Genomic DNA, 16,792 nt, shown 5'->3' with positions numbered 1-16,792 from the left:
AATGCGCCTTTAATAATATTATTGTTATTATGATTATTATATATTATTCTCTATCTAAAATTTTCATAATAATCTAATATAATAATAATTTCAAACAAAAGAAATAAAGCCGCTGGTGGTTGAGATTTCATTTTAATTATGGCCCTGCTTCACTATAGCATCTTTTTTTTTTCTCTCTCTTAGAAAAGCAATAACAATACCAATATCTACTTTAACATGTTTGTGACCATGCAATGTAAAAGTATGGTATTGGTATTTGTTTAAATGTTGCTAAAAGGACAACAGCACAGTATTTAAAGCCCAGTACAGTTAAACTGCTGCCTCACTTTCTATACTGGAACAGAGTGAAATCAAATGAAATCTTATTTTTTTCCAACTAATGTATAAATCTGCAGGTGTCCAAAATCAAAACAGCATGCTGTGGTATTCTAGTGTGCAGCAGCATTCTGTGTGTTCATGTAGAATCAATGCCTCTTTTCTGAGAGTACAATGCAAGTGTTGCACTGACTCTGTAGCATTATTTATCAGGAAGCATTGTTATAACAAAAAGGTTTCCTGGTGTGGTAAATGTTGAGAAGATAAATAAACTTGTGTTTCATTGCATTCAGCACTGTACAAATCTGCCCCAATTGCAAGACATACAGGCTGTGCACAGAGATGCTTTATAGCAAGATTCCTTCTTCTAAATTCCTGTGTTTGAATTTGTAACAATAGTGGTACAACAAATACCATTTCTAGGGCGGCTGTACTGTTTTCACGGATGTATACAATTGTGCAAGAATGGACAATTTACTATTGTAAATTATATATTCTAATAATGTTCACCATTGCTTTTTAGATTTTAAAAAAAGAAAACGTGAATAGAAATTGCAGGTATGTTATTAAAGTATTTTTAACAAGTCTGTCCGGGTTGTTTTATTGATCATTGCATCATAAGCTTACAATACTTTTACAAAACCCTTATATTTTTGTTGTTTCTCGATTCGTTTCTACACTTCTTCACTGCGACACCTGCATTTACTGTGCAGCTGGCATAAACAAGGGGTCCTAGAGGGCTATTTAGAAATGATCAATTAAATAATTAACAAACGATGACCTGAATATGACCTGAAACAAATGACCTGAATATGTAATTGTTTCAAGTAAGTAGTTAATGGGATAGATATCCAGTTTTAAATAACTTTAGCATAACTGAGGCAGAAGTGTTAAAGGAGGAGCTCTTAAAATAAACAAATCCCTGGGCCGGGTGAGATCCTCCCAGTAGTACTCAAAGAAATGAAAGAAGTAATTTACAAACCGCTAACCAAGATCATGCAGCAGTCTCTTGACACAGGGGTGGTACCGACAGACTGGAAAATTGCAAACGTAATACCAATCCACAAAAAGGGAAACAAAACTGAACCAGGTAACTACAGACCAGTAAGCCTGACTTCTATTATATGCAAACTTATGGAAACTATAATAAGATCCAAAATGGAAAATTACCTATATGGTAACAGGATCCTGGGAGACAGTCAACATGGTTTTAGGAAAGGGAGATCGTGTCTAACTAACTTGCTTGATTTTTTTGAGGATGCAACATCGATAATGGATAATTGCAAAGCATATGACATGGTTTATTTAGATTTCCAGAAAGCTTTTGACAAAGTCCCGCACAAAAGATTAATTCTCAAACTGAACGCAGTTGGGATTCAAGGAAACACATGTACATGGATTAGGGAGTGGTTAACATGTAGAAAACAGAAAGTACTGATTAGAGGAAAAACCTCAGAATGGAATGTGGTAACCAGTGGTGTACCAATCAGTATTAGGTCCTCTGCTATTCCTAATCTACATTAATGATTTAGATTCTGGTATAGTAAGCAAACTTGTTAAATTTGCAGATGACACAAAAGTAGGAGGAGTGGCAAACACTGTTGCAGCAGCAAAGGTCATTCAAAATGATCTAGACAAGATTCAGAACTGGGCAGACACATGGCAAATGACATTTAATAGAGAAAAGTGTAAGGTACTGCATGCAGGAAATAAAAATGTACATTATAAATATCATATGGGAGATACAGAAATTGGAGAAGGAATCTATGAAAAAGACCTAGGAGTTTTTGTTGACTCAGAAATGTCTTCATCTAGACAATGTGGGGAAGCTATAAAAAAGCTAACAAGATGCTCGGATACATTGTGAAAAGTGTTGAATTTAAATCAAGGGAAGTAATGTTAAAACTGTACAATGCACTAGTAAGACCTCATCTTGAATATTGTGTGCAGTTCTGGTCACCTCGCTATAAAAAAGATATTGCTGCTCTAGAAAGAGTGCAAAGAAGAGCGACCAGAATTATTCCGGGCTTAAAAGGCATGTCATATGCAGACAGGCTAAAAGAATTGAATATGTTCAGTCTTGAACAAAGAAGACTAGATGGCGACCTAATTCAAGCATTCAAAATTCTAAAAGGTATTGACAGTGTCGACCCAAGGGACTTTTTCATCCTGAAAAAAGAAACAAGGACCAGGGGTCACAAATGGAGTTTAGACAAAGGGGCATTCAGAACAGAAAATAGGAGGCACTTTTTTACACAGAGAATTGTGAGGGTCTGGAATCAACTCCCCAGTAATGTTGTTGAAGCTGACACCGTAGGATCCTTCAAGAAGCTGCTTGATGAGATTTTGGGATCAATAAGCTACTAACAACCAAATGAGCAAGATGGGCCGAATGGCCTCCTCTCGTTTGTAAACTTTCTTATGTTCTTATGTTCTAGATGTAACAAATACAAACTCGCACAGATTAGGGGCCGAGGCACAGTTTGCTCTACCAGGAAATAACACTCTTTAGCGCCTCCTGTTGGTCTTCGAAAATGCAATTTACACTTGTCACTGCGAGTGGTAAAACTGACGTCAGGGTACATTCTAACTGTTTATATGTTAAATTATTTTATAACAACTGGTAGGTAGGACTGGCTGGGTTCAAAACAATATATTGTGTTTCGTTTAGAGAGGGACTGAACACTAGAAGGACTGTACCTAGAAGCCCCGCAGCAGTCTTTCTGACGGCTGTATTCAAAACACTGTAACTAGTATAACGAAAGCAGAAACAGTCGTTTTTTTATTTTTTATTTTCGACTAGGCCACAAACATCTGAACAACCGAAGCGTATATATATATATATATATATATATATATATATATATATATATATATATATATATATATATATGAACATTTATTTTACAAATCAAAACAATATAAATAAGCATCTGAACAGACATCGATTTACAACATACGGTAGGTATTTATAAAACTGAAACAATAGTAATGCATTTTTATTTTTTTATTTTTCAGCAGCAATCGATTTATTATCAGATGAGCAAAAGCAACTGAACAACGTAGATAAATAAAACATTTTACAGGAGCGCACAGCACAAGAAGTTATACAAAAAAAAGTCAATCAACACAGATAATGCGCTTCTCCACGTCGCCTTTCTGCACAGGGCACAGATGTCCGAAGTTTTATTTTTATTGCACTTGGCAACCTGGCATTGGCGGCGGGTTGGCAGCTTCAGCTGTGGGTACACGCTTGGCAGTCTCCCTCTGTTGCGAAGTTCCTGTGCTAACTGTAACATATATTCTCTCCTCGGTAAATTCTTCTCCGTGCATTCTGTGTAAAGTACGCGGGCGTTGATGGCTGCTAGGTCCAACACATTGTAAAACACCTGAACAGACCACAGTCAGGGGCCAGCTTTCACAGAACACTCCGGTGCCATCTGATCCAGAACATCAACTCCGTATTCAGTTGCGTAATCAAACTCCACTGTCTCTGGTATTTATTTTCACTAGTCCCGATGCTAATCGAAGCGCAGCTGGCAAGCAGGTGCCAGCCTTCAAAAGACTGATTGAAAACAATAGACTGTCAGTCATTCACTCAGGCAGAGAGCAGAGACTAATCTGATTACATTGCGGACTGGTAAATAATAAAGTAGAATACCGTTCTGTATAATCACAATACAACTGTCTGCTGTGTGGTCGTCAATGTGACTGCTCCCGGGGCTTTTATGTGTAATATATCTCCTTTATTTCTGCACTCCCGCGTTGCATGCTTTGTTAGAATATTTAATACATACGGACACGAAGGTGTATGACGCGCAGCCCCATATGTGTTACACGACTGGAGAAAATTACACTTTAAAACCAAAAACCACCTAAATGACCTGACTGGCCGCCTAGTATTAAATAGTTATGTTAAAACAAGTTTTGTCCTCGCAACAGCAAAATCAGCTGCGTTGATGCTAGTAAAACACTTCACTGCCAGTAACATCTGCTGCCTACGCCTACCCATTTCAATGAAACGTGTACTGTGCTTGCCACTGCCTTACACGGCGTCTCTTTTCGTATTGCAACCTCGACTTGTTTATGTGCCTGCTTGATAAGGTCAGCTTGTTTACATCTTTACGAAAGAAGACCCTTCCCTCTCACTATTGGCTATAGCGAGAAGTGATGCAGCAGCTTCGCGTTCCTATTGGCTGAGGGTGCAGAGTCGGTAGTATAGACTCAGCAGCGCTGGCAGATTTAGACAGAGCTCTGCGTGCAGACCTTCGGTCAGGCTTGTCATTGTGTCTGCGGGTGACAAAGAAACAAGCTGTGAATAGCCTTTCTTGGAAGTCCTCCAGTTATATTCGGATCACGGTGATTTTTCGTTATCCGTGCAATTCATTCCTAAATACACTGCAGCTTCACAATGAAGTTCGTCAGGTTCTTAATGAAAAATGCTGCATTGGCCAATGCACCAAAGCATATTGACCATTTTTCGAAATTCTCGCCGTCGCCTCTTTCTATGAAGCAGTTTCTGGATTTTGGTAAGTATTACATTTGTAATTAATCAGTTAAATCTTTGTTATTATTATTATTATTATTATTATTATTATTATTATTATTATTATTATTATTATTATTTTTATTATTATTGTGTGTGTGTGTGTGTGTGTGTGTGTGTGTGTGTGTGTATATGTATATATATATATATATATATATATATATATATATATATATAAACACACACACACACACACTAATAATAATAATAATGAACTGATTGACCGAGTACTGAAACAAAAGCAATGTTGTAATTCAACTGTATATAACTAGAAATGTAATGTGTATGTGGTGCTGTTCATGTAAAAATGTACTTGTTATATATATATATACACACACACACACACACACACACACACACACACACACACACACACACACACACATGGTTTATTTCTATGTAGTTGTAAAATCAAATGGTTAATTATCTTAGTCCCTGTATACTAGGTTTGCTGGCTATGTGATCGTGTTTATTGTATTTATTATCTCCCCATTATGTTCACTACCCATTAAATGCAATATTAGCACACTCACTATGACCTTGCATAACAGGTGTCCAGGTAACCGCTTGTTGCCACTTTGATGAAGTCAGTGAAATCTATCAGAAAGGTATCATTTAATTGCAGTTCCAAAGTGTTGCAGATTAATCACAGAGGACACTGCACATTGTCAGCATTGAAATGACCATCGCCACCGCGGATTGATGTTACAGCTAAGGTTATAGAGTCGTGCACATCCACGTCATCTTCAGCTAGGTCGTGTTAGTTTCCCCTTTGGTCTTTTTAATGTTGTTGGGTGTCAGTGTACCCCTAAGGGTATAAGAGATTTAAGAAATTTTTATGTGCCGTAACTGCGCTTTTTATATCTAATATTCTTCATTTTGAAGGTTTTTTGTAGGGTTATTTTTTCAAAAAGTTCAACTGCATAATGATAAGGTTAGAAGTGAAAATTGAGAGTGATACACCTTGAAATTGACAAACTGTGCTAAAAGCATTCAACGCTATTCTGCAGCGCTACAAAGACTATTGTTGTCCTACAGAGACAGTAACACTGTGGCTAGCAGCTGGTGGTAAAGGAACCACAGCTGAGAGGCTGGACTTCTGTTTTTAAGATACTCAAAGACATTTTAACACCTTATTTGCGCCAGATTCTATTGGTTTTTAAGATATAAAGCTATCGTAACACGTAAACGTCGATGGTAAAAACATCGTGCAACGTGCAGTACACACTGTTGTGCAGAAGAACTCCTCCAGTATGAGGGAGCTAGTTTGGTATGCAAATTGCACCCCTGACAAGAATTCTGTACATTATTTAAGATGCATCTGCCTGTTACGTGTCAGTCACTGCCAGGTAGATGGCAAGTCTGACTTTGTTTGAAGGCTCACCTTTGAAATTACCTTTAATGCTGTTTGTGTATGGGCCGCACTGTACTGTATATTTTCAACCCTAATTGCCCAGCCCCTGCAGGAGGATCAGCTGTGAAAAGGATCGTGTACGTCATCTTCAGCTAGATCATGTTTTTGTTTTCCTTGTGTCTTTAATTTTGCTCGGGGAGGGTATTGAGTCAAGTTACTTAAATGTACCACAAAGGTACCACTATAGGAGGTTTAGTGCATGCCTTTGTTTTTCCTACACGCTGTGAACTTTGTCCCAGTTCCCCAGAGCTCACACAGTCACATGACCAATCAATTGTTTTCCGATCTGCTACAGTAATAATATAAAATGTGACACTTAGAAACCAGTTGAAACATATGGGGTGCCATGTGTAAAAAAAAAAAATCGATTTCTCGCGATAAACTAAGCTTAGATAATCGATATATATATAGTATATAGATATATATATATATATATATATATATATAATATATTATATATAGAAGATATTATATGTAGAAACATTTTAAAAATCTGGGAAAAAAATACAAGATTTAAGGTTTTTTTTACACATGGCACTCCAGTCATTGATAAGGGACCACTTCCCCTCCTCTCCCCATGTAAAACTAACAGGTGTGTTTTTTGTGTGTTTGCAGGATCCACAAATGCATGTGAGAAGACGTCATTCGTCTTCCTGAGACAGGAGCTTCCAGTGCGGTTGTCAAACATCTTGAAAGAGATCAATCTGTTACCCGATCGTTTAGTTAGCACCCCCTCTGTGCAGATGTTGCAAAGCTGGTAAGAATCCCCCTTTTTTAGCCAGTGTGTGTAAATCAGATGCAGATAAACTGATGTGTTTGAAGAATCCTCCATTCTTGCCATTCGCACTCCCAAGCTGAATTTAGGCCAGCATTGAGGAGGAGGCAGTGTCAAGAAAGTAAAGTCCTTGACAAGTCATGGCTTGTTGTAGCCTACCTACCAAGCCTTGAAGTGCACTACAGTTAGCTAAACTTGGCATAGTTGAGACATTCATGCCAGGCCTTTGTATAGTCTCGATACATAAAAAAAAAAGTGTCGTTATAAAAAGAGAGTTGCGTTTGTTTGTACTGCCTGTATATGGGTGCAATGTGTTTGCTTTTAGCGACAGTTTGGCGAGTTGCCTTATGAGCGCGACCTTTGCTCTACATTATATTTTAACTGCAGCAGCGTTTCCCCAGCCAGCCCAGCACGCTGTGCACTTTGTCCCAGTTTACCCGAGCTCCACTGGCACGTGACCAGTGTTGTTTTCGAGGTAGCTTCCACACTTGAATAGAATTTAAAAAGTTCTGCGTGTACTGTGTACTGTACTTGTGAACCGTAACCCCCCTCCAAAACAAAAAAAAAAAAAACGCCAGCCAAATAGTTGATTCATTGATCCTTTACACAAGCTAAAGAGTGGTTGAAAATAATATCTGAAACGGTCCCAAAATGACTTCGTTAAATAATATTCAGAACCCAAATGATCTGTGGTATGCTGCAGCTTTTCTAAGTCATATAGAAAGTGCTTTTTTTCTGTCTACTCGTTACATTAACAAAATAAGAAGTTACACAGCAGTATACAAAAGTTTGGGTGTCATGTGTTGTGTAGTTTGTGTACCGGCGGATGAATATTGGGTTGGTTCTCACTGGTTTAAAACCGAGGCTTGGCAAAGCTGTTTGCACTCGACGTTAAACGTGCAGGGCGAGGCGAAGGTAAGGGGCTACGAGTGGGAGAAAGAGAGCAGTGTCCCCCACTCTAATGAGGCGGGGAAGGGTGCTCATTATGAAGTGTTATGATGTACATTATGTAACTGTTTTATAGTGTTAAAAATAGCATTGGGGGTGGAAAGTAAACATACTGCATTTCACAAATGGGATAATACTAAATATATCAAATAAACAAAACAGCATAACAAAAAACATGTTGAATTTGTTTCTTTTTTAAAACATTTTTTTTTTTTTTTACTGGATCAAGGTCACTAATTGTTTTATATGTAAAATATCAAATACAATCTCCTTATCTCCCTCGTTTTACCTGAACTTCTTGAATCTTCTCCCTGTTCAGGTACGTGCAGAGTTTGTTTGATATCATGAACTTTCTTGACAAGAGTCCAGATGACAACAGCGCACTCAGAGAGTAAGTACTGCTTCCTCTAGCTTTTCTGTACCTGTTAACAAAGTGGAGGCACAACTACTAAAGACACCCAGACATACTTCCACTTGTAGTGAAATATTCAGGTGGCAGATAAGGTTAAGTGACAGGGTGACTGTCTATCTTTGTTTTAACGCAACTGAAGTCATTTAAATAAAAAATGTCTTTGTTGGATAACATGGAAAGAAATTTGAATGCAATATGAGATACACGTGTTTGCAGGTTTGCACACTGTTAGTTTTAAAAGGAGATTGTCAGAGCAGGTATAGTAACTGGTAAATGCTAGACTGCAAGATCATCTGACTGCTAGAATAAATACAATCACACATTGCTTGAGGAACTGATGTGCTCAAGAGATAACATAGGAAGCACAAAGGTCAAAGGGCCACACCAAAATAACACCGTCTTTACAACACGAGACTCTCCACATGGGGTTGCCTGGGGTGCTTGAACCCACAAAGAGTAGGAAGGAGGAGGCTGAGATCAGGGGCTACTTAGTCAAAGTGCAGTCAGGTCAGCTCACTTCTCTCTTTCATTAAGACTAGTATTGGAGACTTGTCGATCGAGAAAGTCCTGGAGGATCAAACCTACAGTATTGCATTGCATTATTTTATTCTGTTATGTTTTATTTTGAACTTAAGTTTTGCACCGAGCAGTTTGCATATGAAAGTGTTATCTGTTCTTTTTGTTTCCGGAATTAAACCTGTATATATTGAATAAACCAAACTTGTATCTGAAGAAAAGGACTGTGCATTTCTTTCATCAAGAAACAACTACTCGCTACTGCTTAAAAGCTACGTCAGTCTTGGTATTTTCAAATGTTCTTGCTGTTGAGTGTTTTGTAGCTGTGGGTGATGCAGTGTGTGTTAACAAAGCTTCCAGCAGCAACCCCTTTTATTCTCTCTCTGCCCCCCCAGTTTCACACAGGCCTTGGTTAAGATCAGGGACAGACACAATGACGTGGTGCCAACCATGGCGCAGGGGGTGCTTGAGTACAAAGAGGCGTTTGGGCAGGACCACATCACCAATCAGAACGTGCAGTACTTCCTCGACCGCTTCTACATGAGTCGCATCTCCATTCGCATGCTGATCAACCAACACAGTACGTGTGTTCAGCAACACTAGCTGCTTGGAACCTGTGTGTGTGTTTCTGCATTTCTGGGCTGTATGGAATTGTCCTGCTTCTGGAACATGAGCTTCCAGTGGGGTTTAGATCATGTAGTTTACCGGTCCACTGCCTTGACCCTGACCTTACCTTTGTCATTGTCTGTCTCTAATCAGCTCTGATCTTTGATGGTACAACAAACCCAGCTCACCCCAAGACCATCGGCAGCATTGACCCAAGCTGCAAAGTGGCAGAGGTGGTAAGAGGTAAGAATGTTTACTGTTAGCATCCAGTTCGATCCACTCCTGGTTTTACTAACCGCTTAATTAACTTCCAAGTATAGGTGACATATTCAGGGGTGGCTAAGTAAGATGGCAGTAAAATCTGAAATGGGTAACATGGCCTTGGATTGATCCCTAAAGACTGATCCCTAAAGCCTGGGGAGGAGGCTGTGTCAAGAAAATAAAGTCCTTGACTCGTCATGACTCGTTGTAGCCTACCTACCAAGTCCCGAAGTGCACTGCAATGATCTAAACTCGACATAGTTGAGACATTCTTGCCAGGCCTCTGTATAGTCTCGATACATAAAGAAAAAATTCCAGACGGATGTGTCATTATAAAAAGAGAGTTGCGTTTGTTTGTACTGTCTGTATATGGGTGCAATGTGTTTACTTTTAGCGACAGTTTGGTGATTTGCCTTATGAGCATGACCTTTACTCTACATTATATTTTAACCGCAGCTGTGGACGCTGTGCACTTTGTCCCAGTTTACCCGAGCTCCACAGTCACGTGACCAATGTTGTTTTCGAGGTTGCTTCCACACTTGAATAGAATTAAAAAAAAAACTTTCAATGTGTACTGTGTACTGTACTTGTGAACCGTAAAAAAAGAAACAGACACTTCGAAACGAGCCAGATTTGAATTTGACGATAAGAAACATATATTATCGTTTTATAAATGAGTACAGTGAACGCCAGCCAAATAGTTTATTCATTGAATCTTTACACAAGCTAAAGAGTGGTGGAAGCTAATACCTGAAACGGTCCCAAAATGATTTATCAAGGTCTACTCCAAAGAACAGGCATCACAGTGAATATAATTGTACATACACGCTCACTTCAGCTTAATCAACTTGGTACTACAGAGCACTTTGGACTGTGACAACTGGTTTTAGCAGAACAGTGACAGAACCTCTAAGGAGAGACGATTAGAAATGCTATGCGTGGAACGCCACAGTTGCCTTTGATGAATATTTGAGATTTAGAGCAAGCCTGTTATCATAGTATATAAATCAGAAGGTATAATACATTTTGTTTAGATTTTCCAAGGGGGGGGAATCTCACTTTTCACTTTCTTGTTTTCAGATGCTTATGAAAGCTCCAAGTTTCTTTGTGATCAGTACTACCTAGGCTCTCCCGAACTGGAAATCGAAGAAGTGAATTGTAAGTATTAAAGCAAAAAGCCTATATTGCTTGTCTTGAACTTTCCTTTTCAGTATTAAAGGTCACACCTGTTCTAATGACACAGGACTGCATTGGGGAAATGCATGGGTTGTAGCATTACAGGAAGCAGCTGTTCAATGTGGACCAGCAGGCTGCAGACCACCATTGAATTAATCTGTCTTTTTTCTCCCTTTTCCAGCTAAATGTGAGAAAGAGCCGATTAAAATGGTGTATGTGCCATCTCATCTCTACCACATGCTGTTCGAGCTTTTCAAGGTAAGAAGTCCTTATTATCATTAAATCTGCACTTCTGTTTACCCAATTGACCTATTGAGATGGGTCTGTTTGTTAGTTTATGGGGGTATTATCTACAGCTATGGCCAAAAGGTTTACATCGCCTCAAATTTTAGAATTGAGACATAATTAAAAAAAAAATAATATATATATATATATATATATATATATATATATATATATATATATATATATATATATATATATATATAAATGTGAACATCATTAAGGTCTTTTATTTAACATCATGTAATCAAAGAAACTACAAAACTATATCGCAAAAAGTCTACTGGAAGCCATAGTAGCAGTACAGCATTTCATGTTGGATTTTGAAAATGTCACGTTTTTCGTTAAGTGTGTGTAAAAACTCCAAAGCGGTGTTTAATTGAGCATGTTAACATTATTCACCAGGTTTCATTCGACTTTATGAAGCACCATTAGTTCATTCTATAGGGAGGTGAAAAACCTTTAGCCACGGCTGTACTTTGGTGCTCCTTCAGTACAGCTAACTGGATTGTCTTCTCTCGCAGAATGCCATGAGAGCTACAGTAGAGACTCATGAATCCAGCCCCTCTCTTCCTGCAATCAGAGTGATGGTGGCACTTGGGGATGAAGATCTCTCCATTAAGGTAAGTGGGGGCCTTTATCTGCCAGAACATCAATGCAGCTGGATTATCCCCACAGCCAGGAATACAGGGGACCTGCAAGAACTTCGACGTTTAAAAGCTTGACATGAAGAGAGTTGATTTTAGCAGAAAAATACTGGGGATCTAAAAACCACCGTGGTTTAATTATTAGAAATACGAAAAAGGAACTCAGTATAACAATGACAAGTCTTTCTGAAGGTCTTCAATGCTAGATTTTGAAGACAAAAATAATAAGAGACTTGCACACACTATTAGAGAAATGGGCCCCTTTTTGATTTAAACAACGTCTTTTAGATCAGTGTAATAGCGTGACACACCTACTGAATCGGGTACAGTATTGCAGGCATACAGTTTGTTTCTTTATGTAATTCAGGCTAGAATCCCTGATATAAGAGTAACAGCTGTGTTAATGCTGTTTCAAGTAACTTGTCCAGTAGGTTCAATATAAACCCATAGGTATGAATTCCAGAGTGGATTAAGAAGATTGGAAAAATAACTGGGATCATATTGACGCAGCTCTATACTACTCACTGACTTTTTCAGTACAAAGTACACTTTAGGCAATATTATTCTGTATCACACTAACTTCATTTACAACCATTGCAAATTGACATTTCAGAATCTAACATCAAATACTACTGTTCTACTATTATGGCTTCCGGCTGACTTTTGCAATATTATTTTGTAGTTTTCTTTGATTTACATGATGTTAAATAAAAGATCTGATATGTTCATGTTTTTTATTTTATATTTTTTTAATTTTGTCTGAATCCTAAAATTCTAGGCGAAGCAAACGTTTGCCCAGAGCTGCACAGTAAAGTGATTTTGATATGAGCTGCATAGTAAAGGGATTTTGATATGAGCTGTTCAGTAAAGGGATTTTGATATGAGCTGTGCAGTAAAGGGATTTTGATATGAGCTGTTCAGTAAAGTGATTTTGATATAAGCTGCACAGTAAAGGGATTTTGATATGAGCTGCGCAGTAAAGTGATTTTGATATGAGCTGCGCAGTAAAGGGATTTTGATATGAGCTGTTCAGTAAGGTGATTTTGATATGAGCTGTTCAGTAAAGGGATTTTGATATGAGCTGCACAGTAAAGTGATTTTGATATGAGCTGCGCAGTAAAGGGATTTTGATATGAGCTGTTCAGTAAAGTGATTTTGATATGAGCTGTTCAGTAAAGTGATTTTGATATGAGCTGTTCAGTAAAGTGATTTTGATATGAGCTGCGCAGTAAAGGGATTTTGATATGAGCTGTTCAGTAAAGTGATTTTGATATGAGCTGCTCAGTAAAGTGATTTTGATATGAGCTGTTCAGTAAAGTGATTTTGATATGAGCTGCTCATTAAAGTGATTTTGATATGAGCTGTTCAGTAAGGTGATTTTGATATGAGCTGCACAGTAAAGGGATTTTGATATGAGCTGCACAGTAAAGGGATTTTGATATGAGCTGCACAGTAAAGGGATTTTGATATGAGCTGCATAGTAAAGGGATTTTGATATGAGCTGCACAGTAAAGTGATTTTGATATGAGCTGTTCAGTAAAGTGATTTTGATATGAGCTGTTCAGTAAAGTGATTTTGATATGAGCTGCGCAGTAAAGGGATTTTGATATGAGCTGCGCAGTAAAGGGATTTTGATATGAGCTGTTCAGTAAAGGGATTTTGATATGAGCTGCACAGTAAAGTGATTTTGATATGAGCTGTACGGCTCTTGCTTTACTGTGTAACTAACAGGTTGCATTTTGCTTTGTCTGCAGATGAGCGATCGAGGGGGTGGGGTTCCCCTGCGGAAGATTGAGAGACTGTTCAGCTACATGTATTCAACAGCACCTACCCCACAGGTTGGCCATTCCCAGAGCACACCACTGGTAAGACACTTTCTCCAATCAATTCAAAACACGAAACACATGGGGAAATTCTTAACGTGTACCTGCATGTCGCATCATGCCCTTTTTAATTGACCTCTGTAGTCCTTGACCCAAACCCTTAAGGAAACGAGTAAAATTAGTTAATTACTTCCAATTGGCACGTAATTCAGAAGTGTCTTGTGCCAAATGGTACCAGGTCACTGACGCAGCTGTTGGGTGAAGCTGTAATGATGTCTGCCTGACTGTAGACTGTTGCCAGTGCCGCTGCCCCTCAGTAATGTGTGTTGTGCTTGTCTTTCCCAGGCTGGTTTTGGATATGGACTCCCTATCTCCCGGCTCTATGCACAGTATTTCCAGGGAGATCTTCAGCTGTACTCAATGGAGGGGTACGGCACAGATGCTGTCATCTACTTGAAGGTAATTAAAGCGACAGTTAGACTTATTTACACTCAAATGTTTAAACGAAATGGTTTTCTTGTATTAGAGAAATAATACTGTAAAACCAGGCAGATCACTGCAGTTTCCTAGTTTACAACTAAAGTAAATAGTATAGGGGACTATAGTGCTATTGAAAGTGCTGTATTATTATTATTATTATTATTATTATTATTATTATTATTATTATTATTATTATTATTATTGTCAAATTAGAGCTACATCTAAGGCCAAAATGATTTGCATCACCATATAGACTTAACACGTTTCACTTCAATTAAAATGAAACCTGCTGAATAATGTTACGTTACATATTAAATCACATACCACTTTCACATTTACTTAACGAAAAACTGGCAAAAATTGAGAAAGTGCGACATTCCAAATCTAACCTAGAATACTGTGCTACTATCAGGGCTTCTAGTAGACACTTGCAATGTCATTTTGTAGTTTATTTGAATACAGGATGTTAAATAAAAGAATTATGTTCATATACTTTAGTTATTTTTTATTTTTTTTAATTTCCATCTCAATCCCAGGTGACCCAACACATAGCTATGTGATAGTAATGTTTTATGTTCTAATTTCCCTTTTGCGGTTCAGGCTTTATCAACCGATTCAATTGAGAAGTTGCCTGTCTACAACAAATCTGCCTGGAGACACTACAAAGTGAGCCAGGAGGCGGACGACTGGTGTGTCCCCAGCAAAGAGCCCCTAAATCTGTCTGTGCACCGGGACTCAAAGTGAGCAGAGAAGAATGTTCCAGGCCTGGTAACCTTGGCAACGGAACATTCAGCCTAGAGAACCTGGGGAGGAAAGAAATAAGTACCTTGTCACCGTAGTAACCCAAGCTGATAGAATTCTATAAAAAATATCTGGGACAGCTAGTACACTTCACTCACATTCACAGGGTCAATACATCTGCAAGCGTGTTGACAAGGGCAACGTATATGTCGTTTTTCAGTGCTCTGTGTTTTTATACATTATTTGGTTTCCAGTATATCCTTTGAATACCAGGATGAAACAAGGGCAGAAGGTGGAGCGTAGTGAATTGCACCCAGTGGATACCGACACATCTCTGCAGTTCAGCTGTGTCAAATCTGTTGGTATGGGAATGAGGGAGGGTGCCTCAACTTTGAGTGTCAGTGATATAACATGAATAGGATCCATGAACCACAGTTCTCAGTCATATATTACATCCACAGAGGTAGACTATCACATGTGTCTATGTGCCTCGGTGTGGAAGTGACTGTGTGGGTGTAATTTAGTGTAGGCATACAGTATGCAGTTTATAATGCAATACCCCAAAGGTTTCCATAAAACTCAACCTCTGTTCATAAATAGTCACTACGATAACTAAATGAAAATGTTCAGTATTGCACAGGTCTCCTATTATCACTGTATAATTATTCTGAAGTAGAGCATGTTTATGGGAACATTTATGAAGTGACTTTGAAAAGAGGGCAGGGGGAGAAGGAAAACTAGAAAACGTTAAGCAGGTTTTGGCAAGGGGGTCCAGAAAAAAAGGGGTGTGAGCCAGATTTTAAATAGGAAGATCTGGGCGGAGCAGAACAGGGGGGAGGAGCCCTAGCTCTTGCCCTCCCTGAGTCACACGTCCAAGGTTACAGTACATTATTCTCACAACTGAGTAGCATGGGAGTTTGCAAAAGTGAGATTCTCTAGTAACTGGCTAGGTTGGACCCACTCAAGCACAGCACTCTTTACTGTGTTTATCTGCAAAGAAGATGTCAAAGACAATTCTGAGGTCCTAATAGCATTCTAAATAATTCAGCATTTTGTGCTCGTTAAGAAAGTGTTATTGCTATTTTAAATTTGAGATGGTACAATTTCAATATATATAATCTCAAACAGTCCTAATTGAAAACCTGTACTGTATTCAAACAAATACAAAATTAGATTTTATGTAGCCTGCTGCCACTGAATGTCTATTTTGAAAGTTCATATTTTGTAAAGAAACTACATTTTCATAATTGTGTCTGTATTTGTGATTTTTTTTAAATAAAATACAATTTCATGAAGAACACTGGATTTGAGGTCATTTCTTTACCACATGTTCACATTTTATTCATTCAGTGGGAAACAAACATGCATTGAGGAGGGTGAGTCGAGGAAACTGGCAGCCCTGCTGTCGCTACCCGAGAGTCAGCAGTGCTTATAGTAATAGATTACAGTGTGGCAAGAGTCAGCATGGCAGACATGGGTTCAGTTTCTACTTTACAAACCATGTACATTTTCATCTCCAAATCTTTAACTGCACTAGATATAGACTGGCAAGGTTAGTCTAGTCCAGACACTCCTGTGATTGTAAATGAATTACATTGTTGGAACATTTTATTTAGATATAAAATTCATTTTTGGTCTTATAATAAAACCCACAGAACGGGTTCAAATTAAGCCAGATTTTGGTTAAATTCCTACTTGGACAGTACAAACTAGAAATAAAACAGGTGTTCTTAGGAAATTACAGTCGATTTTATGAGGATTATAAGAACTAGCTACTTCAAAGAGAAACTGGATTGGACCAGATGCTTTGAAGCTAGGGTTAGGACAAATGGACAATTAACCAAATGAGA

General features: G+C 38.3%; 1 protein-coding gene across 1 annotated transcript; it reads left to right on the top strand.

The window, feature by feature from the left end:
* The first annotated feature begins 4,558 nt into the window (after nucleotides 1–4,558).
* Nucleotides 4,559–16,240, top strand: LOC121324237 (pyruvate dehydrogenase (acetyl-transferring) kinase isozyme 2, mitochondrial-like). The gene is made up of 11 exons (XM_041265903.1): nucleotides 4,559–4,844; nucleotides 6,891–7,032; nucleotides 8,318–8,389; nucleotides 9,322–9,506; nucleotides 9,686–9,775; nucleotides 10,874–10,951; nucleotides 11,151–11,227; nucleotides 11,776–11,874; nucleotides 13,653–13,763; nucleotides 14,067–14,180; nucleotides 14,802–16,240. The coding sequence occupies exons 1-11, from the start codon at nucleotides 4,727–4,729 to the stop codon at nucleotides 14,943–14,945; spliced, it is 1,230 nt and encodes a 409-aa protein (XP_041121837.1). The 5' UTR covers nucleotides 4,559–4,726; the 3' UTR covers nucleotides 14,946–16,240.
* Nucleotides 16,241–16,792: the final 552 nt, after the last annotated feature.

This window comes from Polyodon spathula, chromosome 12, assembly GCF_017654505.1.
Source record: "Polyodon spathula isolate WHYD16114869_AA chromosome 12, ASM1765450v1, whole genome shotgun sequence".
Taxonomy (NCBI): domain Eukaryota; kingdom Metazoa; phylum Chordata; class Actinopteri; order Acipenseriformes; family Polyodontidae; genus Polyodon; species Polyodon spathula.
The sequence above is the reverse complement of the archived record's forward strand: the minus strand, read 5'-3'. Positions and strand labels throughout refer to the sequence as shown.